General features: G+C 44.0%; 1 protein-coding gene across 1 annotated transcript in view; it reads right to left on the reverse strand.

Annotated features, from left to right (window-relative positions):
• UBE2R2 (ubiquitin conjugating enzyme E2 R2) overlaps positions 1–24,811 on the reverse strand; it is a 68,272-nt gene extending 43,461 nt beyond the window's left edge. The window contains exon 1 of the mRNA XM_025216944.1: positions 24,757–24,811. Coding sequence (XP_025072729.1) covers positions 24,757–24,771 — 15 coding nt within the window. The 5' untranslated portion in view covers positions 24,772–24,811. The remainder of the gene's footprint in view (positions 1–24,756) is intronic.
• Between the last annotated feature and the right edge of the window lie 339 nt (positions 24,812–25,150).

The raw sequence follows: 25,150 nt of genomic DNA on the forward strand, positions 1-25,150 counted from the left end.
GCAGGAATGGTTTTCAGGAAATTAACCTCTTAAAAATGTGAAAATAAAATTCTCCACTTAATGGTAATTTTGGCGAGGTTTGTAATGTTTCTATGCACGCATCAGTAGAAGATATTTATATATTTTAGTCCGAGCATCTTGGGCTCAAGAGAAGCATTACAATAATTAAAACGGACAAATTAATTACCAAACTATGACTCACCCCAACACGTGGACCATATAACCAAAATAAATCACACCACAATAACACCATTCACAGCCACCCCCACCCATTACTACAGTAATGGATACGTAACTCTTCTAGCACTTTTCATCTACAAAGCTTTTCAGCAGCTTCATTGCTGTGGGCACCAGCATCAATTAGGTCAGCTGGAACGGTGCCTTTTGAAAGCTGCTGCAGAGGTAGAGCTCACATGCTATTTGGATGTGAACTTGGGTTTCCCCATCCCCACCCCCCCAAGCCATCACTATTGGCAAGTAAATGAGCCTGCATATAGTAGCTATGGTGTTGGCCAGAAGCTATGGTTCTCATGGTAGAGCAGATTTAAGATCTGACCACAAAGAGCATTTGGACGATTGCTCTATAGGCAGCACAGCTCTTCCGTTTAGACAGCTACAGATTTCTAGGTCTGGACTTGCTACATGTTGGCCAGGCTGTCCCTGAAGGAGATTTGGAGGCAAATTAAGTTTTAGTCCACTTTTGAGTCAGTAGCATTAAGTGTACTTGGTCAAGTCTGACTGCAAGTCAGGCTACTGGATTTTAAAAGCAATGTTTAGTTGCAAGGTAATCTGTCCAACAGTCTGGAATTCAAATTTCCCAGTAAGCTCTCAAATGTGCCTGCTATTGGGGGGGGGGAGGGGGGGGGGGGGGGGGGTTCATCTTACCCAAATTTTTAATTCCCATGTCTTGCCACTACAGAGAAAGACACTTGCTAATGGCCTCCTGCAGAGTTCTCATAATATGCTGGCCAAGCTTTATTTTAAAGGGTCTTTGCTAATATTTCTAAATTTGCACTAGCATTCTTGACCGTCTGTTGAAGGGTAAAGAGCGTAATAGAGCAAAGGTCCTAAGGTAAGAATAGCCTTCCTCTCCAAAGGCAAGACCAAAATTACCACCAAAATGCTCTAGTCAAGATGTACTATATTTACTCAATTCCAAGACTAGGTCTGTTTCCCTGTTTAACATGGGGGAAGAAAGAGCCCCTTGCCTTGGAATCAAGGTATGAGACAGTGGAAGGGGAGAGGTCGCTGCTGCAGCTCTGGCTCCAGCCCTGACTCCAGGTTGGGGCTGAAGCCACAGCTACTGGCTGCCCCCCCACCCCCTTTGCAGCCCTGTACCCCTGCAGCCTCAAGCCCTTGCCCCCTTCCAGACTGCAGCAGGGACAGGGCCTGCCAGGGCTGAAGTGCAATTTTTCATATGTCAAATCTAATTATTGGGGGTCATCTTAAATTGAGGGGTGTCTTGGGTTCAGGTAAACATGGTACTAGAAGATATCTGGTACAAGTAACAAGACAGGAATGGCATGGGACTGTTAGATCGGTGCAATATGTATGTTAAGGAGTTATTTCCTGTGACAGATTTTTGGTTCAAGCTGGAAGGTAATATTGGTGGAGATGATCATTCATATCTACTGTCCTTTGTAGGAGTCATTACACAGAAGGCCTTCTATTCTACTACACCAGCAAGCTCCTGGAGGGCAGTGGGGTAATTCAGCATCTTGATCAGTGCCCTCTCACAAGAAGTTTTTTCTTTTTTAAAATAACATGACTATGAAAAAAAAAAAAAGATTACAAACATGGAATGGATACCACATGCCTATCACAGAGTACATCAGTCACCAACTCAATGCATTATAAAACAAAGCAATATTAAACTGGGTCTCTGGTATTGGACTGGTACTGTCTGGATACTAATCTTTTTAGACAAACCCACAAGAAGTTATTCAGTTGATTAAAGCAGTAATTGGACAAAATACGGTCAAGTACATGTAAACACTGGAAGGGGCACGGCATCTGATCTGTTCATGGTTCCTGCATTGGTATCCCAGGAAACCAGATGCAGCTGCTTCTTCTATTAGTGTACTATAATAAAAATGCCAGTAATTCGGCTTTAATAACTAGGGTTTCTCCTAACATGACTAAGTGGTGGTTATAAACCAAGACAGAAGCCCCACCTGCAAACACAGAAACACACATCTCTCTCTCTCTCTCTCTCTCTCTCTCTCGAAAATCAACTAGTATTTAGATTTCTAGCAACTGGTGTGAAATAAGGGCATCGTCGTCATCTCACATTTTTGCTAGGTCACCCACTCACTTGGCAAACCCTTATCATGCTGGATACCTGCACTGTGACTTCAGCCCAAAACCTTGTCCATGCCATTGGTGTAGGGCAGACTTAAGTTCTCATGTTCTGTGACTTTTCAAAGATAACCAAAATTAAATGGATATCAGTTAGATTCCTTGAATGGTCACTTTGCATGGTTCAAGTCTAACCTGGAAAGAAAACCGGAACCTGACAAAGCGCCAGGACAAATGCTTAACATTGCCCAAGTATAAGTAGTAAGTCTAAAGACACCCCTACAGAGTGTCCCCCCTCTCCAAACCCTGACCAGAGCAGCATAGAGCTCCTGCACCAAGTGAGAAATATTCTTTAGACATTTCATGTAACAGTGCGCACACCACTTCACACTCCCCCACTCCATTCCCCACAAGCTTTACCACCAGGGATCCTGGTTTTCTCCTATTTAAAAAAAATCCCCAATTTTCGGTTAGAAAACTAAAACAAAAACCCTAAATCCACATTTTTCCATGATTAAAAAGAAACACCACCATATATATGTATCTATATTAGTAGTGTTTCATTTAAAAATCACAGAAAAATGTGGATTTGGACTTTTTTAAAATGGAAAATTGGGGAATTTAAAAAAAAAAAAAAATAAATAAAAATTAAAAAATCAGAAAGCCAGGATTCCTGTTTATTACTCTCCTGTATCTTGGTTTGTTGTATGAATATAGGTTAGGAGGAGATGTCCTAGCCAGCATGATGGCCGAAAGGGACCTCAGGGTTATGGCTGATCACAGGATGACCGTGAGCTGCCAATGCAATGCTGCAGTCAGAGCTAATAGCACACTGGGATGCATTAGCTGATGCGTCACAAGCAGGGCTAAGGAAGTGAGACTTCCTCTCTACTCGGTGTCAGCGAGACCCAGCTGGCGTACTGTGTCCCGTTTTGGGCGCTGCACTTCAAAAGAGACATGGAGAATCTTGAAAGGATCCAGAGAAGGGCCACAAGGATCATGAAGGGCCTGGAGGACCAACCTTACGAGGAAAGACTAAGGGATGTGGGACTGTTCAGCCTGGGGAAGAGAGGACTGAAACTTGGTAGCCGTCTGTAAGTATCTAAGGGGTGAACAGCAGCAGCTGGGAGAAAGACTGTTCACTAAAGCGCCCCAGGGGAGGACAAAGAGCAATCAATGGCCATAAAGTATTAGAGGATGGTTTCAGATTAGAGGCAAGGAAGAATTTCTTTACGGTAAGGGTGACCAGAATCTGCAGCAGACTTCCCAAGGAGGTGGTGCAGTCCAACCTTGGCAGTCTTCAAGAGCAGACTGGAGACGCACCTTGCCGGGATCATTTGATCTTAGCAGTACTCCTGCCCAGAGCAGAGGGGGTGGATTCTATCTTTCGAGGTCCCTCCCAGCCCTTCATTTCTATGATCCTTGGCATTTGAGGTTTCAAGCTTATTTCAGATACTATGTAGACCAGGAGTGGTCTTAAAAACCACAGTTTAACACAAGTGCTACACCTGAACTGTAAAGGATGTACCAAGAGAAAACCAAATTCGCTACACATGCAAACTGCCAAGTAAAAACTTGCTGGACTCTGCTTTTTAGAGTCAATGCTGCAGACTCCCATCAAACCACTCTGACTCGGGCCTCAGTATTGCATTAAGAAAGCCAAGTTCTACCTTCAATTACATCTGTGCAGCGTTTGGTTGCACAGATAACTGGAGCTTGCTTAGCAATTCTGATCTACTTGTCAAAATAAAAACTCTCCCTCGTAGCTGGGTTGCCTTTGCATGCCAAACAGTGAAATTCTGCTTTCCTCCTCAAGGAGCCAGAAATGACACGGATCGGATCTGTCGAGTTTGACGATACCATTTTCACAGCCTTCAGAGCATGCTGCACTTTAAAGGAAAATGATGTTAGCCTTTAAGAGCTGCCTGTAAGAAACAGCTACCCGTTGCTGACATGTGTTAACAACAGGTGCAGCCGAGGTGCGAGAGTATACAAGGCCAAGTCACGTTCAGGACGGTTTCAGAAAGGGTGCATGCAGCCTGTTTGTTTTGCTGTACTGTCCTGCCGTGCTCCTCCAGACTGAAATGCATAATCAGATGCAAAATTTAATAAGTTTCTTCATGAAGACAGAAAAGGAGTCTGTAGACTAGAAAGCCAAGGAAGAGATGCATTCAGACATGTCTTTTTGGAAAGTTGGAGCAGGAGCAGACGCATAGTTCACAACTCAGATGCATAAGCTTGTATTGGGACTTATACAGACACCAACACAGAAATAAAAAAAAGCCCAAACACTTTATGAGAACACTAGCTATTTAGAAACACTTCAAGGGAAGAGCTTAAATGAACAATACAGGCACTTAATCTTGTTCTCTCTAAAGAGCTTCACTATTTCCCCTTCCGTGCAGGTCCTTTACCCCACACCATGAAAATGGCACTTCCAAGCGAGACGATGGACTGTGCCAGGGAGACTTAAGGGGAGAACCTATGGAATACATACAACTTCTTTTTAAGAGGAGATTACAACTTAGTCCATCTCTCACCAGCTTCCCATGTGAATAGAAGATTTCAACTCTCAAAAAGGGTGGAAAGATACGAGCTTCACTGTTTCCTAGGACACCGCTTTATTACAAAACCTCTTAGGAAAAAGCCTTAAACTATACCTACCGGAGAAAATAACATTAATAAAAGGCTAATATTTTGTCCATGCGAATCTGCCAATTGAATGGGTATATACACCATGCCAGTACAAGTAAAGTCGGGCCTGCAAAAGAAAGCCAACCAAGGAACACAACAGATGACCTTTTTGTGGGTCTAGATGCGTTTACTACTATACATTCCCTCCCCACCCCACAAGCATCTAAAGTTGCAGCCAGGGGCAATATCCCTGTGCCGTGTACAGCTGTGCATCTCATGGGCAAGCTACTGCAGTGTGCTGGTTGCCAAGGGAAACTGCCAATAAGCTCAGCATGAGAAAATACACTAATAGCAGGAGAACGCAAGGCACTTTTTATTTAGAAATAGAGGCCGCAGTCAAATAAGGACCGAGGACCGAGCGCCGGCCAAACGGAACATTTAGCACGATGTCCCAGCAGTTTATTCATCACTATTTAACATGCTTTTTCCTACCATGTTAACCCAGAACGTATAGGCAGTGATTCAGAGCGGGTAGGCTGAATGAGCACTACAAAAGCACAGTTAAATTGCTTAATATGCAGGTAGCTCGTATGACTACTATGCGTGGTGTCAGTACATTTTTATGCTTCTGAAAAAAAAAAGTCAAATGGCATAGCGTATAAGCACTCCATTGATAAATCTCTAGTGTCCCTGTTTGCTACAGACTCTCTAGTGCTCTGCAATACCTACTTCAGAGGGTTTAAATAAGTACTGTCAAACTGAATTTCTTCATTTATCCCCCCTCAAATTACCCAGATTGAGTGGCTACCTGGCTTTTCCAAGAAACATCCCCACCAATTAGATGCATGCACCTCTGCAGAAACAAGTTCCCAACTCCAGTTTTTAGATGCTACCGTCAGAGGAGTTAGTAAAAAACCCTATTTCTTCAGTAAGACACTCATGGCTCACCCCCACACACTGCCATTAATTTTAGTGTCTGTAGATACAGCCTATAGCACAAGATCAGGGGAACCTCCACCTCAACTGGTACCTTTTTAACCTCAAAAGGGTACAGCCATGGTTTATTCCCACACCTCAACACATTGCTCCACTTTCTCTTGTGCAGTGGAGCATTTCACATTTAAAGACCAAGTTTGGTGACCGAGTCTCTTGAAGATGTAGAGGGTCAAGACTGCCAATTTGACCGTTTCACTCCAGGACATTCAAGCATTGGCAAGTTGCCAAACTAAGACTTACCCTAAAAGCAGTGCCCCTGCACCTCTCCGAGAGCAGAGGTGCCACACTGACTTCCGGTGTTTACACATTTCTTTAGCTAAATAGGATCCTATTGTCTTACATAATCCAATTATGGAAAGTGTTACCTGTTGCCCTTCCTCAAGGAAGAGAAGATGCACACTGCCTGCCAAACAGTCCCAGATGTTATGTAATACAGTAGCCAATTTGCTCATATTTGCATACAACTGCACAGTAACCAACTGCTGGTTTTGCAGCTCTTTAACATCCTTAAAGCATGGTGGGCGAGATTAGCTTTGCAGATCACTTATACCGCAGCATCTGGAGGACCCAACCAGATCAAGGTCGCACTATGCTTGTTGCTCTACAGTTGTGACAATGCCTGCTTTGAAAGAGTTGCCAGTGTGTGCAAGTGTCATTTTTTTGGTGCTCAATTTCATTTGAGCATCAACCGCCCCCCCCCCCCCCAAAAAAAAACCCTCTCCATAATATGAGGAGAAGCAGAAGACATTGCTCAGCTTTCTTTCAGCACCAGTACATTTAAAGCATTTTCTTCAAATTATTTTGCATGCACGGTTCAGCCAGAACGAAAAGTGAGCTTGTCAGCTCTCAGTGAAACTAGTCCTCTCAGCGTAAGAGGCTGGAAGAGGTTTGGTGAACACCGATTTGCAAAAGGCCTGATGGAGCAGATCTAACGGTTCAGCTGGATGTAAAACCATCTTAAGCGAGGAAGGAAGAATAAAGCAGGATACCAGAAGCACTAACACAGGGCTAAATTTTAATTAAGAAGTAAAACTTCCACTGAAGCACACTGCTTTTTTTCCCCCCTCTCCTCCCTTGTTTTCTGGGATGCATGCTGCCCTAACTAAAGCAAGGCGAGGAGGGTGCCAGAAGCTCTCTGGTGCCAAAATATTTGAGACTAGTTACTTCTCATGCTGTTGGAGGCCTCGATGGGTACCAGAGCGCCATGGCCCTTCCCACAGATTTTACACTGCCTTTATTTCTGCAGCTTAGCTGAAGCTGTGCTGTTCCAGTAGCCAGACTCTAAGGGACAGGAAGGAAGCACTTCTTTAAAAAAAAAAAAAAAAAAAGACTAAGCTGTAGCAGACCACCCTACCCCGACCAAGCAGATACTTAAGCGCAAAGGTGATCTGCATCAAAATCCTGATGGCCTCTTAAAGACACCACAGCTATGAAGTGCCTGGAAGGCCTCTGCTTAATCAGAACAGTGAGAGTCAAGACATTAAGCTACATTTGCACAGCACCTTTCAAATGAAAGTCTGCCCCAAGAGAGATGCAGATAGAGCAGAGCTGTTGTTTACAATCCAGCCACACTACGGACGTTTGAAAGGATTGCAGCTTCCAGTAGCCCAAATCCTCCTAACATGGAAAGGCTGAGGGATCAAATATTGGGGGAAGTGACTTCAGTAGTATGCAAGCAATGGCACGTGCAGTACGAATGGCTTGTTTACTAGGAAGCGAAAGTTTATTTGGATGAAAAATTCAGGGTTCGTGTTCAAGCAGGTATGACCAATAGGGCTGGAAGATCTTGCTTTCTTGTGCCAGGTAACACTGTTCCAAGCAAATCCAGAGGCAGCCCGTGTTGCTAGATAACAGCATGTGCTGCAGTGCCCGTATACCACAATCAATTATGCATTAGGCTTTGCAGTCTATGTAATAGCCCATTATTTTGCAGATTAGAACGGAAGCATAAAAACAAACTTACAAGCCAGAATGTCCAATTACATCGAAAGGTAAAACATAGTTCATTTGCTTTTCAGCTGTGATTAGAGTTGATTTTAAACACGGCTAGTGCAATAAAACGGATTAATGATCCTGCGAGTCTGTATCCCCAGTTCATTATCCTGTACAGTTCAGTTGTTTAACACAAAAAAGATGTAACAGCAAGATTTTAATTTGCAAATTAAACAATGACTAATCTGACTCTCCCATACATGTTTATCACAGGACATTAAGACTGTTTCTAATGTAAGAATGAAGTTATTCTTTAATGTCAGGGCTGTATCCAAGAGAAGACTGATTACAGCAACCGAACAAGGACACTCTGCATAATTCTTAGATTTTTAAGCAACAGAGCTCAAGACAGACTGTTTTAAAAGTTACAGGAGATGAAGCAGCAACACTGGAGGGTCTGCAATATCAGGTTTTATATCAACTTTCCCCTCTTCTGCTTACATGACTGAATACATTGCAGTACAGCTCTATTCACTTGCTGGAGAACAGGCTGGTCTAGTTTGCAAACTGGTACTAGGGATACAACAGGGTAAATCAGTGGACACTTCAGGCAGGTAGCAATTAAGAAACAGAGTTCTGCACCCTCTGGTCAAAGGGACTTCCCGATTAAAGCTTCCATGCAGAGCATAATCACAATAGCTTGCTTGAGTTTCATGAGTAGGCCCCTGGTGTAACACCAAGAGGTGAGAAAGTTGCAATATAAGACTTACTGGCCTTGTGTCCCATCTACTGACACTGGCAGCAATACTTGAAAGATTACAAAAAAAAAAGAATGCAAGATTCCTATACCATAACTTTGTCTGTGAATCAGTGCTGCGCACAAGAAGGCTAGGAACAGAAGTTGCACATAAACCGGTTTAAGGGATCAGAAACTGGTTTAAACCTGTAACAGAACAGGAGTTCAGTGCACATAAACCAGTTTCAAAATGGCTGAAACCGGTTTACGATACACCTGGTTGAATGTAGTATCAGATTGAACTGATTTGGGTCAGTGCTCCAGAGAGCAAGGCTGGCCCTGCCCCTCTGCTCCCTAGCTGGAGCTGTGAGGGCTGGCTGACAAGGGGGCAATTGGAGGGGGGGGGGGCCCCAAGCCCAGGTGCAGATGCAGCCCCATCTGCACAGGGGTGGGGTGGGGAGGGACTGCCCCTCCCCCCAGTAAACCCTGGCTGGGGCTTGAGAAGGGGGTAAACATCCCTTCCCCTGCTGGCTGCAACTGTGGACTACAAATCCCTGAGGCACCTGGAAGCAGAAAGAGGAAGGAATGAGCAACCCGGCAGAGTCCTGCTGCTACCATTGTGGACTGCAAATCCCCAAGACCTTGGGGGCAGCAGGAAGCAGCAGCAAACACACAGCCCATGCTAGTTATGTGCCGTTTGTGCGCTAGTGCCCCCCCTCGTCCCCCTGGCTTCTGGCCTGAGCTACTGCAGGCATGCGACTGCATTTCATGAATCAAAGGTGAACAAATGTCTGTCACTTCTGTTTCAATTTAATCTCTGCAACTTACACTAACCTGCAAAGACTGAATCCATTCAGCCTCAGGCTTTTCGGCCATCTTTACTTAGCCGAAGAGGGCACCGTTTTTAGGGGAAGAACGACCCAGCAGCACAAAGTGAGCAATATATTACGCTTGGGTTACTGCTCTCTTGAAAGGCCTATGCGAAGTTAATCGACTGCCTTGCTTACTAAATCCCTATTAGTTGCTTCAACTGCTCATTTCATACTGCATACTCCTCCCAATGAATGCACCTGTGAGGAAATGATTTCTCTTTCCTTTTTGTATTCCCAAACAAAGGACTGAGAAATTCCACTGGTCTAACAGCATAGACAGCTCAGGTCTACATAAAAATGGAATGGGCTTATTTAGGATTTAGAGATACCGCTCCACTCCTTGTCCCCCACCCCCATCCACCCAAAAGGAGGGGTGAAGAAGTTTCACATTCACTTTGTAATAGTTCAATTGTTCAAAAAGTTTGCAGAGGGAGTCATCAGCAACACCAACAAGTTAAATTGATCAAAGGAAACTTACTGCATCCCACCTGTGGAAATAACTGTCAAACAATATTAAGGCCACAAGCTTAGCAGGATTCAAAAAGGATTAGACATTTATATGGATAATAAGAGCATCCCCAATTACATTAGCTACAATAAACTTTTATAAAAAGGATTAAAGCGATACCAATCCTCGTGCTTCAGGGCATGCGTCAGTTCCTAAATGGTGCTACCACAGCCCTTCCGTTCCAAATCGGTCAAGGTGTATGCAGAAGAAGCCCTCCTGTTGTCCTAATAATTGCCAGATGCAAGAAAGACCAAGGGATGGCTTATGTGCACTTCAACCAGTTTAGCCAGCTCTGGTCCACAACTTGCTTAAACTGTGGGTAGACACTTATCTGGAGAAAGAAACATTTAATATCGGCTCTAAATCACCCCTATTCTCACACACATGTGCAACAAGAGAACTGAACTGGCTTAGTTGCATGCATCCCTTGATACTTTGGTGCCCAGCTGTGCTGCTGCACAACACAGATTCTAGCCGGCAACTCTGTGCTTGGTTTTGTGATTAAGTAGCATGTGGAGCTGGTCTAAATGAGATAAAGATATTTCCCCCAGACTTTGGTTCACCTCGCCACACCTCCACTGCTGCTAAGACTTGTTTACTAAAGCTATAGGCACTTGCACTTTGCTTACCTACCCAGGAGGACCATTCAATGCAACTGGATTTAAGCACTTCAGAGGCCTATACAGTCAATAAGGAGCAAGCAGGAGGCAGCATGGCTCTGCAGTCTAGGAATTTGGGCACTACCTAGGTGGGGAGACCTGGGTCATGGCCCCTACTCCCTGAGTTATGTCTATGTTTAATAAGAAACTAGATCAAAATGTAGCGAGGAGCAGGAACCAGAAATCGTGGACTTATCCTTCCCAAGGAGCACCACTAGGCTGCAGTCAGGCTCATTCTAGCTTGCTGCGTTTCTGGCCCTGAAGTGTCCAAGCTCTGAGCTCGCACATAGTTCAGCTTCCATACGTACTGTGCATCCTTGCCCCAAGCATTTCCACAGCCTGGGATTTAGAGCACTCTCCTGGAAGTTGAAGGTGTGGGTTTGAGTCCTCCCAGGGTACAGACGACCTACAACCTAGGTTCCTCTTTCTAGGGAAGTAGTCTAGTCAACTAGGCTTGAGGTGTTGTTTTAAAACTGAATTCCATGCAGTCAATGCAGGTCAGGCATCTTCTGGGCACACTTAGGAGGTTAGGGCCCTCAAGGACTTAGGTGTCTATGCTGCACCCAGGACATGTCCGGACATCTGATTCCCTGGGGACAAGCAGCAGTGGTGCACCTGACACTGCAGCTACTTGTCCCTGGAGAATGCCTGCGCCATGTGTACTTTGGTGCGCAGCACTGGGCTGGCCCCAGCAGCCTTACCTGGGGGCCTCCTGGGGCTGCAGCTGCGGCAATTCTGTTGCATGGAGCCTGGCAATCAGAGAAGTGCAGCCCCGGGTGGCCTGGCTCTGCTTTTCAGCAGTGTGTGCTGCGCCAGGTTTCCCCCCCTGTGGTTTTTTTGGGTTTTTTTTAAACCCCTGGATATCTAGGGATCAAAAAAAGCCATGGGAAAACACAACTCGCACAGTGCACTCTCAGCTTGCAGTGTGGAGAACACCAGACTGTGCGATATGTGGCACTGCAAATGTGTTTGTGGTGCCACATACCATAAAACCGCGCTCACCTGGATGCGCCCCTAAATCTGGTTGCAATTCCAGGTGTTCCCACTGTATCACTTCCAAGCATGCACACAAGCCCTGCTGTAGACTCCTAGGGAACTTTGCGATTTGTAAAGCAGGTGCCCAGTGAGTTTTGTCAATGCGGAGTAAGAGCAACTCACAACGGCCTTGGAGACTTAGCTGCTTACGTCTCATCTGGGCACTAGAAGAGCTACTTTTATCTGATCCTGAAACATTTAAGTTTTACCCAGAAGAACTAAGGACGATCCAATCCAATTTTGGACAAGTTGGATACTGGGGTCTGACTCTTGGGAATGTGAACTCCTATTAAAAAAAAAAAAAAAAAGAAGTAGGGCTGAAACTTGGCATAGCCACTTTTTAAAGACCAGAAGAGACCAAGTATTTTTAGCAGCTTGCCTCAGCACATTCAGAGAAGGCAATTTAATTCGCTGTCCATCCCATGAAGTGGAGAAGGCCCTCTTAAAATTCTGACAAAGGAGTTTTAATTATCAAGTTCTCTCCGACTGAAGCATCAGCTGCCACGTGCTCTTTTCCAAAAATACACGGACCAGTCACATATATACCTTCAGCAAGACCTTTATATCAGGATACACTTAGCTTCAGAGGGCAACATTAAGGATGTCACATTTTATGGCATCTATTACCATTGTCCATGTATCAAGGGACTGACAACGGCAGTTTGTTAAAAGGGCAAATGCAGGAAGTACACGATACCGTACAAAACCCAAATAAGATCATCAGGCTGACAGCTTATCACCCTATCAACAGGAGATACGAAGCAGGACAATCCAGTTCAGTTGGGCCCAGGACTAACTCAGAACATCTGGGCTGTATGACTAGATCTGCCAAGACACTATTTTCTAGGCAAATCACATATAGCAATGTTTCTTACTCTTATTTTTACAAGTAACTTTTGAACACGGCTCTTGAGAACCACAGCTCTGGCTGACACTCGCAGCAGCTGCAAATTTAATAAGGCACTGGAAGTCAAGTCCTGAACATTTATCTGAAATGAGCAGCACCTTCCTTTGTAAGGCTACTTTCTGATCTACTGGTGAAAGCTATAGTGCATGTCACTGCGGATAAAAAAAAAAAATCTGTACCTAAAACCAAATCTAAGACCTTCCAACTGCTGTAAGAGCTGCTTAACATCCCCTGCTATTAAGTGGCATAGGTTTAACAATTATTTTTGTTGAAACAGGAACCGACACATTCCTAATACAAGGTTTGAAGTGCAGTCACTTCTGCCCACACATATATTCTGATATAGTGCTCTTTGCACTAGATTTCTGCTTCCACTTGAATATAGAACTTAACATGACAACTGTGCAGTGTTGGGGGTGGGAGACAAACATGTTCAGATACCAGCTATTAGCAGATGAGGTGCAGAAAGTCTACACTGTCTTCTGAAACTTCAGTGCCAGAGCACTTAACGCCCTGCTTAATACGTAGCATTTCTACAGATGGATTTTGTAGCTGGCTGTTAATACATCCTTGCAGAAATAAGGCAAACAATTAGCTCAAACTTTGCTTACTTTAATCCAGACATTTGTTGCCAAGATACATGGATGAAGTTCTCCAAAAGAGGCAGAAGATTAACACTAGTCTATATCTTTATGATAAAATCTGTTATTTTTGCTACCCAGAGGGCTACCCAACAAGAAAAGCACCAGGCAAGTTGATCCGTTGTACAAAACATACATAAACCAGATCACCCTGTGAAACTTCAGCCCAAATGTCTACCTGCTCTATCCTTCCATTTTGACATCATGACATTTTCAGTTGTCTCCCTGATCAGTAGTAGGTCTGCTTCCCTGTTGTAAAGGGGTGTCACATCCACACACCCCCAAACTGAAGTAGTGCCATAGGTAAGGCTGCAAAGATCATGTTAGATCAGCCCCCTCACTCAATACAGTCTACCCATATTACTTCCCACTCCCGTGGGTCATCTCAGGATCTTTAGATGACCTGCCACCTACTACTGCTCCCAATTACTATCTTTTATGTGGTCCTGCCATAAGGGAAGGTGGAAGACATGCCCTGCATGTGGGTTTCTAAACTATTCGCTAGATGGGAAGGCTGTAGAGATCCAGGATTCAGTGCGAGTTTCTGTAGAGAGTGTATCCTATTGCTTAGCATCCATCTCTCTCCTTATCCCCTCTCCCCCCAGTTGCTACCTCCATCAGTTCCTGCCATCCACCTCCTAGTCTCACTGCTTCCTTCCCCAGTCTCCAACTTCACCCACTCACCCAGTTATCTGTGCTGTAGTGCAGGGTTGTTTCCTCTAGTTCCCCTGCCCCCAAGTTTTGATGGTTCAAACAATCAGAAGTCCAGTATTTCCAGCGAAAAAAAGAGTCTCTGCAAATTTACTTCTCAGCCATGAAAATTTCTGCAATACAGACTTGTTCCTTTTACATAATCTCATCCTATTTTATCCAATATACCTTCTGAGTTACTAAGTTTCCCTCTTAAGGTATATACCCTTTAAACATCTGTAGTGTTACTATTCTTTACCCCTTCCCATCCCCCCCGCCAAGCCAAAAATCCCTCTTAAGGTATATACCCTTTAAACATCTGTAGTGTTACTATTCCTTACCCCTTCCCATCACCCCCGCCAAGCCAAAAACATTTTCAGTTCTGCCAGTTCCAGATTAGGCCTTTCGATAATCAAGAGCCCATCACAAAAATGATCAAAATAATTAGCTCAAATCTTTTCAGCAGCCCAAAACACGCATCTACTTAAGAACTTTGGGACAGTTTTAATAACAATGGGATTACTGAACATCAAACACGAAGTACCATGATATGGGACAGGAATGCAGTCAGGCCTCCGCAAATCAGGAGTCATCTGATATTTAGTGAAGACCTAGCCTTCTTGCCTAGACTCCTGGTTGTTTCACCAGTCAGTTACCTCTGCTACTTGACTAAAAATGGGAAAGAAAATACTCTCTCTGCCCTGTAGAAGAGGCCACTGAAGTCCAAAAGAAGTTTCTGGATGTCAAGCTCAGGCTTCAGGTGCTGGATTCTCCACCAATGCAGTGGGTTGCCTATATAAAAAAAACAACAACCTCTGCCAAGCATATGGTTTAATTTGGTTACATTATAGTAAATTCTGGTCTTAACAGGCTTTCACAGTTTCATTTCTTGTTTAAAATGGGTTTAAAAAGCAATAGCATTAATCCACTCTGGTCCATAAAGATGTCTTTACATCTCTCTGCAGTGCTGCCTGTTGCTTAGTTCTGAGGTTGGATAAGACAGGGATGAACTAGGAGTAGCTTTGCCTATGGTGATACTACAGGGTATTTCCCAGGCTTCTAGGCTTTGCTACTTGCTACACAGGGCCAAGAAGGAAACTTCCCCCCCTCCTGGTCCTACACGTGTTGGGAGGTGGGTGGGTGAACTTCCTTAGGAGCGCTGGGTGTTCACTGCAGCTCCAGCTGGGACTCAGACCGGGAGGATTCCTGGCTACAGGGCCTTGCCCCTCCACTCAGGGTCAGACCAACACCACATGTGGGGACAGGAAACAATTTTATTCTGCCTTGGGTTTCTTGAGCACATTTTCACAACCCTTGCAGTAGCAAGAAACTGGCTGCCACTGTCCCCCTGCTTTAGCTGTGGCAGGTTGGGGTGCTATGCCTTGGGGTTGACTGTAGTTTTAGTAATAGATTAGACAAGAATTTGCTTGGGATGGTTTGAAGAAGGATGATCCTGCCTCAGGCAGGGGGCTAGATAAGCCTACCTCCACAGGTCCCTTCCAGCTTTACTTTTCTACTAGCACATTTATTTTCCTTTTGTTTTCTGCTATTTTATTTTGCTAGGAATATTTTATGGCTGCAGAAGTCAAGACCATTGCTTTGGAGAATCAGTGTCACAATGGCATCTCTTCAATGGCTTTGCATCTTGTCGTATTCTCCTTGGACTTCTGGAAGAGATGCCTATCCCTTAAATAGCATGGATAGAAAGCTTGACAGACACATTCAGACAGACTATTCCTCTTTTTTTATTATTATTATTACCAAGAAGTCTTCCTTTCTTCCTAACCACCAAAGTTCTTTTCTAAAAAAAACAAAAACCCCTCTCTTTTGCAAAAAAAGTGAGCTTAACAGGCTTATTCGCTTTCTAGTAGGAAAAAGTGTCACAATTTGTTGAATCAGAATCTGAAAAAGTAAGACAGTCTGAAAAGCTGACAATGTGATACACCTAAACAGCTTTCCAAGATATCCACTGATCGCACCAGCAGACTGTATCTGGGCATACTAAAAAACACTGAACCAATGGTATTAAGCAAAAGCCAGGTTTATGAATTAATCATTTTTGTAGTAAGCTCAAAGCAGCCATGGAAGCTTTTTTTGTACTTGCTACCTAGTGAAAATCAGGAGAAGCCAATTTCAGCCTCGCCTGAAACACATAGCTATACTAACTAGGCTTTGAAATGAATGGCCATGCACCTTCGCAAGCAAAGATATCTTGGTGAAAGTTAGAGTGGAAACCTTTGTGGTTACTCTCGTTTTCATTTTTATATTCAACAAAAAACAAACCGAAAAAACAAAGTGTAAAATGCTCCATCTGGGGGAGGAAAAATCCGCAACAAACTTACAGGCTCGGTGGTGCTATGCTAGCTAGCACCACGTCCAAAAGGGACCCGGGGGACAGAATCGATTATAAAATGAATGAGCCACCAGCGTGATGCCAGTCAGCAGAGCAAACACTATGCTGGCATGCATCAACCGATGCATCTCAAGCACAAGTACAGAAGTTATTCTCCCGCTCTACTCTGCATTGGTGAGACCGTGGCTGGAGTACTGCATCCAGTTCTGGGCATCGCACTTCAAGAAGGATGTTGAAAAGCCTGAGTGAGTCCAGGGAAGAGCCACTCATATGATTAGAGGCCTGAAGAGCAAGCCATATGAGGAAGGGTCGACAGATATGGGACTGTTCCCATAGAAAAGACTTTGGGGGAGATTTGGTGGCAGCCTACAAATATAATCAGGAGTGAACATCAGGGGCCAGGCGAAGAACTGCTCACCAAAGCACCCCAGGGGTAAACCAGGAGTAATGGTCATGAAGTCCTAGAAGTTTTCAGACTGGATAAGGACAAACGTCTTCATGGTTCGCGTGACCAGACTCTGAACAGACTCCCAGTGCAGGTGGTGCAGGCACCTACTGTGGAGATCTCCAAAAGGAGACTGGACGCACACCTTGCTGGGGTTATTTGACCCCAGCAGTCTTTCCTGGCCAGAGCCGGGGGACTGGACCCGACGATCTCAGGAGGTCCCTTCCAGCCCTAAACATCTGTGAATCTGTAAAAAGCCACAAAATACCCCCACCCACCAATGTGTGGCACATAAACTATTTACCTGGGTCCTGAACAGTCTATGCTGCGACAGGGCTTTGGCCAATATAACCGAGTTAGCTTTCAACTAGATGGCCCAAGTGACAGTAGCGGTCTAGTCACAGCAGCACGACCCAAGTGTGGACTGCACAATCTGCCCAGGAAGCTGGCTGAATGCTTGGGCAGTTAACTACAGCAGCACAGAGGTCATCCAGCCTAGACAGCCATTAAGACATGAGCTAGGCAGTTCAGAGCTCGCTTGGCTCTGGCTGCACCACTGCAGTGCGGACATACCCTCAAAAACACTGCATCAGAGGAACTGAACACTGTTTAGTACTGTGAACCTTGGTTACTTGCCATGTTTGACACTTGGTCCTAACAGAGCATATGTTCCTTCACTGTCCCTATTAATACTAGGTTAAAATTAGAACTGGAAAAGACTTGATATTTTGATTTATTGTAGTTAAACTCTACATTGCGATTTTGACTATGAACAGCCATTCCCTCAGCCAAAAATAAGTACTAAGTTGCTTCATTTTCATTTGTTAACAAGTTTTTTTTGGCTAAACAACAACAGCAGCAGCAACTAACATTGACTTGGAAATACTAACCACCTTAAAATGGAAAAAGGTACCTGCAGGTCCTTTGTGCTGCAGCTTTCTATTTAAAATGCTCTCCAAGTGTGGAACTTGGCTCTCTGCCCACATGTTTTAAGCTCAGTGTCATGGCAGGGCATAGGAAATTATTCTTAGGTGACAAGCATAACAGAACTTGGTGAAGGCATGCTAACGGTAGACTATAACCAGTGACCCCTTTCTACCAGTACTGGAGAGCTAAGAACTGTTGGGTCCTGTTCCCCAAATGCACAACACAATACTGCAAGTTGTTTACCTGGTGTCACAACCTTTGGAACAAGTTGGCTAGATGCAATTTTCTACTGTCAAGGGAAGAAGCCCCTGCAAACCAGGGCAGAGAGATGAATCCCCTTCTATTACTCAACTTCTCCATTTCCAGAAGCCTTACTCTGACCTGGTCTTCAGACTACAGGGGAGAAGGAAGAAGTAGCTTAGCTGTAGTTACCTATAATGCATTACTAATTGTACCCATAACACTGAGAAAAGTGAAGTGAAAAAACAGAGTATCTGGTTCCACCAAAACTAGCGTAGGATCTTCTAGCACATTTTCAAACTCATTGGTTAAAGACAGTAACGATGAGCTTTTCTTCTTCCACCCATGAGAATACCAGGGCAAACCTACCTGTTCATCTACTGGTGACCCAGTCTTAAGAGTTAACTGTCTTTAGACTTCACAGGTATCTCCCAAAGAAGCATGGACATCTGGGCATAGATTTATGGCCTTCTCCTCAACATGCCTGGATTTCTTGCCCCGGGATAGGGAGTTTCTTCCCAATTTAAAGCTTTTCATTTAGAAGACAATGAGCAAGATGGAATTAGGACAAAGGAATAGACTCTGTGGAACTAGTACAATGAATTAAGTTTGAGAAAGCAAGGTAAAAATAGACCATTTAAGACTTTGAGGGGGGGAAGGGGAAGCTTTTTAAATCATTCTGCACCCCAGGATGTTGGAAAAATCTGTCACAACCATTTTGTCACCACATTGTGGAAGGCTCTGGGGCTGTTTGGAGAACAGACCAGTATCAGGATGTCTCCATCCCAAGGGAAGAGAACAGGACACTTCTGAAGTCTGCCCTGCTTATTCTCTGAACAACAGAATCCAAGTTCACATTTGGCAACACTGGTACACAGGTCCCCCTAGGCTTCTTTGCCTTCTCCAGAGGAGGCTTGCAAGCAGCAAAGGACCTGGAAAACGTCATTACCACATCTTATTACAGACTGACAGGCCACATAGCAGCAGTGTCATCACAAGGCAGAAGTTCAGTTTTGGCATTACTGGTCCTTTAAGCCAACCAGTAGACTTTGTACCAGGAAAGATTCAAGACGTTACTGGGGAGACACCAGTCTCAAAGTGACATTATTACTAGATGTAATGCAGATTTACTGTGACTTTGTTAACGAGTAGCCCTAGGAGTTATGCTGTCATAACATGCAGGCAAGATCACATTAGGAAGCGACTTACAGCATTGTTACAGCTGCTTCGTGAACAAAGACCAACAGGAGGCTGCATGCCAGATCTGTGCTGAAGGCCTTCAGGAAGGAAGTCTGAGTTTTCACCAGAAATAAGCAGCAGCTCACATCCAAAAAAAAAATCTCGACTTGTATTTAATGCTCCAAGAAAACTTCCCTTCGGAGCAGTTTAACAAGCTACATAGGACCTTCTATCCATAGATTCCAGGTACTCTGCCCATTTTACAGACGAGCAAACCAAATTAATGCACCTTATCCAGGGTCAGACAGACAAGCCCATCTTCTATCAGGTGCCCCCTACTCATTAATGCCCGATTTCATAGCAAGTTAAATATAATGCAGGACTGCAAACTGAACAGAAGTTATAATGAAGTTCTGCTTCTGCATTCCACCCCCTACCCAAACTATCCATCCTACACACGATTACCAAGCCAGAAAAACTCAAATAATGAACTGCACTGGCTTTCCCTTTCCCACTACACTTTCAAGTAGCCACAGACCCTTCTAGCTAAGTGCACATTTCACATGCAACCAAACAAACGGATGAAAAGGAGACAATCCAGAAATCATCCATCTCACGTAAGACTTCAACATTCTCTGTTCAGGAGAATGAGCAGTGTAGCACAGCATTGAGAGCTTTTACTGAAGGGAGCTCAGAGTACAGATCCTAGAAGGTAACGGCTAGGACAGACCACTTCCACAAGCAGACAGAAGGACTGGCTGGCCCTTGCCCAATGTTGCGTTACCCAATAGCTTCTGGAAGAGCAAAGATCCTAGCGACCCACTATTGGAATAATGCACTGTGAGAATCTTCCTTAACCCTTTTCGTCCAGTTTCATCTCATCAAGTTTTTGGTTTGAACAGATGCTGTACTCTAGCTGTTCAAGTGTGCGAGGGAGAGGACTTGGTGAATTCTAGAATATCAAAAAGCCAATGTTTCTGCAACAGCAATAACTCCTGCCAACATCTAGTCATTGGAGAGTTTGCACTTTGACCCCTTGCAAGTGCAGGAGCTCTGCGTAGTTCCAGGAATCCCTTACATGATCTGAAAATCCAAGCACTGGGATGCATTAAAATACACCATGGTTTGATAGCAATGCAGATGAAGGGCTACACGAGCTAGCAATGAAAGAGGCAGAAGATCATGGACTCCATTCTGCGCCATGAAGCAAGGCTGCCTACTGTGCATTTTCCTAGTAGGCTGCCCAATGCAGACAGATGTGTCATATGATGAGTTCCCAACACTTTCACTGGCTAGATGCAATTTTCTACTGTCAAGGGAAGAAGGTTTGATATCCAGCTTAAGTTTGGCTTTGCTCATCTCTCTTCCATTACTCCTGCAAAGCAAGTCCCATTAAGCTATGGTTATCCTTGTTGTGTGACCATTCAAAGAAACACAAGACAGACACTGGGCAGGCTCTCCCACACTTAGGAACTCTTCACCCTCACCAAACCTGCTCTCAGATGGGTCACTCGTATCTCTCGTTGAGGTTAGCTATAGAAGTGCAAAAAGTACACGACTGTCAGATTCTTCCAGAACACACAGGCTGAATTTTATATACTCCGGGAAAAAGAAAAAAGGAGCGCTATTCGGGAGCAAGGGGACAAAACTGAGATTAAATATTCAAAACAGGGATATTCTATCAGTAGACATCAATTAAGTGCTCATCACCTGTGCAACAATGGCAGACACAGCTATGTGAATATTATGTGGGTTATATAAACAGCTGAAGTATTTTAGTCTACTAACCTTGAAGGAGGATTCTGCTCAATTTAAAACAAAGTCCCACCACTCCACCCCCATCAGCATGCTTGCCTTTTCTTGTTTTATTAATAGGAAAAAAAGCACTTGTACTGAAACAGGCATTCAAGCGATCAGCAGACAATAGACTGAGTCTGGGACTCGGATGAAGCTGGCGAGCTTTGGCTCATCTTCCGCAGTCCACTAACACTGGGCCTGGAGAAGTGGGCAGTATTAATGGGAGTCCCTCGAATTCATAGGGTGCAGCTGCCATCTGCAACGCTGGTGCTGAGCTTATCAAAGCCTGGGTATCCAGGAGCGGCTCACAAAGAAGCTGCAGCCAAGAACAGTAGTTTTTCCTCCCCTCTCCACATCTGTGCCTGCTAAGAGTGTACACTCACTCCAGTGGGAATGTTGCCATAGTAATACACGACTGAACTCAAGATCAAATTGCCACAGTAAAATATAAGAGGTCCCTTAAACCCAAGCTGGGGCAGACCATGGCAGCCCACAATAGGAACAGTCTAGTCCTTATTACCCTGCTCTTATTCCTCTCTCAATCGCTCTGGCATCTGCACCGGCTGTTAACAAGTCTTGAAAAGGAACAGAAGCATTTATTTCCATCTCTGAAGTGCTACTTGATGGGCCCTCATTTCCCTGGATGGCTGAAGCTGCCACAGAGGCAAACAGGTTGGAGGTGCCTCAATGCAAGCAGACTGTTGATGCCAGGACATGATCTATAGAAGAGTTTTCCCACTTTGCAACTCATTCATTTTTTTCTACCAGAGGGTGAATTTGTTAGATTTCCACATACATAGCAATGCTGGTCTTCCTCCCTTCTGACTTTCAGCAAGTGGGTGATTAGAGTGGAGAGTTTGATCATGGGTTTTCTGTGCCATATTCCTCTTAACTTGCATGAGTGTACTTCAACCAGAAGCTTTACAGGAGGGTTCCTTGCTCTGCTTGTTCACTGCCTAATGCAACAGGTCTTGGTCAGTGACTAGGACTCTCAAGTACTACAGCAGTACAAATAAAGCAGGATGTGCTTTTATAGGGGGGGAAAAGAATCCAGGCGACACTGTGAAGGGATGCTACTTCCTATTTTACATCACATTTTGCAAAATTATCAATATGCAGAGAAGAGCCCAAAGAGCATTACAAGCATTTGGGGACATCAAAAGGACTTGGAAGAGTTCAAGGACCCTTCACTTTAATGTTTTGGCTAGAAAGACGGCACACGGCATGACTCACTAAAAATCGACATCTATAATCTTAGCTCTGAAAAGCTTTCATCAGGAATCCTATATTCTTTAGTATTATGATTGAAGGATAACATCTTTTGGGCCAGCCAGGTGCGTGCGCACATATGTGCACATGCACAGCTGGCTTGTGCCAAATATTTAAACGAAGAAAAATCCTTACAGCTAGGTGTGTTCAGACAGGTGGTTGAATGAAGGTTAAGACTTCAGCTCCATTTGAGAAGGACAAAGTTAAAATACACAACTACAACAGAAAGTTTGTTAACCTTCCATTTTAGGCAGGCCATAAGATCCTGTATACAGACCTTTCAGACCGGCACATGCTTCGTTTAAACAAATACTTAAACTACTTGACACCAGGGGTTGGCTGAACTGCAGAGCAAAACAAATCAAGCTGCTTCCAGAATCGTGTTCCAAGTATTCCCAAGCTCCGCATGCTGGATGTCCTCGCAACACGCCGAGGCCTACTTAATTTTCATTTTTGCTTTGAAGTTCACCTTGGAGATCTGTTGCCTTACTGCCAGAAACCCAATCTGAAATCAGGTCAGAGAGTGAGATCCAGTGAGTCGCAATGCCATCACTATGCAGAAGAGATGTGAATCTGCTCTTCCCATCTGAGCCCAGTGATACCGAGAGACAACTTCTGAAACGTATTTGGTTCTGGCTACTCATTTACCACGAAGACTGGCAAATTGAAGGGAACCAAGAACAGCTACAAAGCCCCTGGTGAAAGCAGGGCAGAATGGGCACAGGACAGATGTTAGTCACTCAGCTTAATGCACTACTGCGAGGCATTGCTACAAAATACAAAGCCAGTTGGTATAGTGATTGAGGACACAGAGTAATGCAAATACATAGCTTACTCTAGAGATTCCCGGGGGAAGGAAGTGGAGTGCACAGATACAGACATCCAAGCACTGGAGGATGCCAACATCAAAAGGAAAGGAATTCAGCGCGAGAAGAGGTATTGTTAGGAGCCGTGAGATGATACAAGCCTGAAGTACATGCAAGTTTTTGTACTACACTTTAGCTAGGGGTCAGATCTTTGTTTTAAAAGAACCTAGTTACCCTAGTACAAATCCTGAAGCATACCCCAGTTACTCTCAAAAAGAAAGTGCTCCAAGTTGATATAAGCACCTTTATATTGCAATAACTGCATTTACACTAGAGGGATTGTACTGCTGCAATATACTAGTACCGTTAAAACAGAACAACATGCGTTTAGACAAGTCCCAAGACCGAGTATGAGGAAAAAAGCAACTTATTTCAGTATTTGTGTAATGGCTATATCCATATTTCCTGACAGTATGAGGTCTGACTGGGGGAAGGGAAAGTCTCTCAAGGACTGTTCTGAACTTTTATAAATAAGCTTAAAACAGAAAATTAAGTGTACTGGCTAGCTTCCAAGAAACAATGATGTACTACAGTCGAGTCTGATATTACCTTCCCTCTAAAACCCTGAAGAATCTGAGCTGCAGCTTGCCAGCTTCCTCATTGTTCATCACGCAACCCTTAGCACAGTAAGAAAGGGTCAGTCTATTTGAGACTCCCTCTATTTTCATTCCTTTTGTTCGTGGTACTTGTGACGTCATTTGCTAGCTTAAAAAGAGTCTTCAGGTCAGATTTCTTAGGCTTAAGTAGTTCTGTTTAAAACGCACATTTGATGCGGCAATTTAACAGCCATGTTCTTTCTGAAGCTTTGAACATTTTTGATTTCAAGTCATTTGCAGGTCATCTTTGGCAATGTAGTTTTTAAAAGTCTTATGGTCATTTCTGGGTGCATTCCACTAAAAAGAAAGGTTAAGTTACTTGAGAAGTAGAGTCAAGTTACCTTTTGCTTTGCTGTAGGCTAGTCTTGTCTACTGGTATTTTATTGGAGGTTACAGAATGCTAAGGATGCATGACTATGTATAGGGATAAGAATATTCTTGCTCAATAAATAGCTATTTGACCTATTCAAACTGTTCCTAGTTAAGAATTGCCATGGTTAGTACCTATTTCTATGGAAAGCTGCATTAGAAGACTGTTAAAGTTATAAAACAAAACACCGGAGTCAGAATGTCACATAGCCTTAACTCCCCATTTTTGTGGATGCTAACCACTCCTTGGTTACGTAAAGACTTGCTAGTACCGTCGAATAACCTCCACCTTACCTGCTACAGAGTCCACACTGCTCAAATACAATAGTGCAATTTATTATAAAACACTAGACTAAGATGACAGCCCACCTGCAGGGCCCATTTACTACACTACCCAGCCTGCCAAGAGAAGGGTACAAGTGCTGTATGAAGTGGCGGAAGAAAAAGGGCAGAATTAATGTTGCAAAGGCAACCTCAGTTTGGACTTTTCTTAGGCCAAAATTAAAAAGCCTTCAAAATGTACCCAAGGAAATTCCATTACAAGAATAAGTGATCTGAGGGGAAGGTGACTTGCTGGACAGTAAACTGTACAAGAGTGTGTGTTCAGTGGAGCAAGAGCTTGCGGAAAGCCATGCCTCATTAAGGACATCCTCTGTGACTTGCGTACCGAATGAGGCAGGGTTGGGACATATTAATAAAAAGCACCCAAGTACCACTGGGAGATCTGATTAAAAATTAAGAGTTAGCATGTGCAAAAAGGTTTGGCAAAGCCTTACAACTCAGCCAAATCAAAACATGCCCACTAACCTGAAAGTTGAACATTTGTGAAAAGTTTTTTTTTTAGTTTAACCTTAAATATTAAGTTTCTGCCTGTTCTTCCTTAGAAGCTAGACCTTTTGAGAAGTCACAAATTCTCCCTGTCATGGCATGGAAAAAAAAAAAAAAAAAAAAGCCATTCACAGTCCGTTGAGTATCAACTTCTCCAGAGAGCCTCTTCAGGAAGAGACCTGAAAAATGTAGCCCAAATGGTGACAAGTCAGTAGTTATGTAAGCAAACATACAGCAATTTCCTCAGGTCTTACAGCAAGCCTCTATACCAGCCGTGACTTTTTCAGATTGAAATTGCATCTAGTAGCGAGAGAACAGCACTTGTGCTAGGGGAGAGCGTGGGGGAAATGAGAAAGTCTTGAGCACCAGCAAC

This window comes from Alligator sinensis, unplaced genomic scaffold (assembly GCF_000455745.1).
Source record: "Alligator sinensis unplaced genomic scaffold, ASM45574v1 scaffold132_1, whole genome shotgun sequence".
NCBI classification, from domain to species: Eukaryota; Metazoa; Chordata; order Crocodylia; family Alligatoridae; genus Alligator; species Alligator sinensis.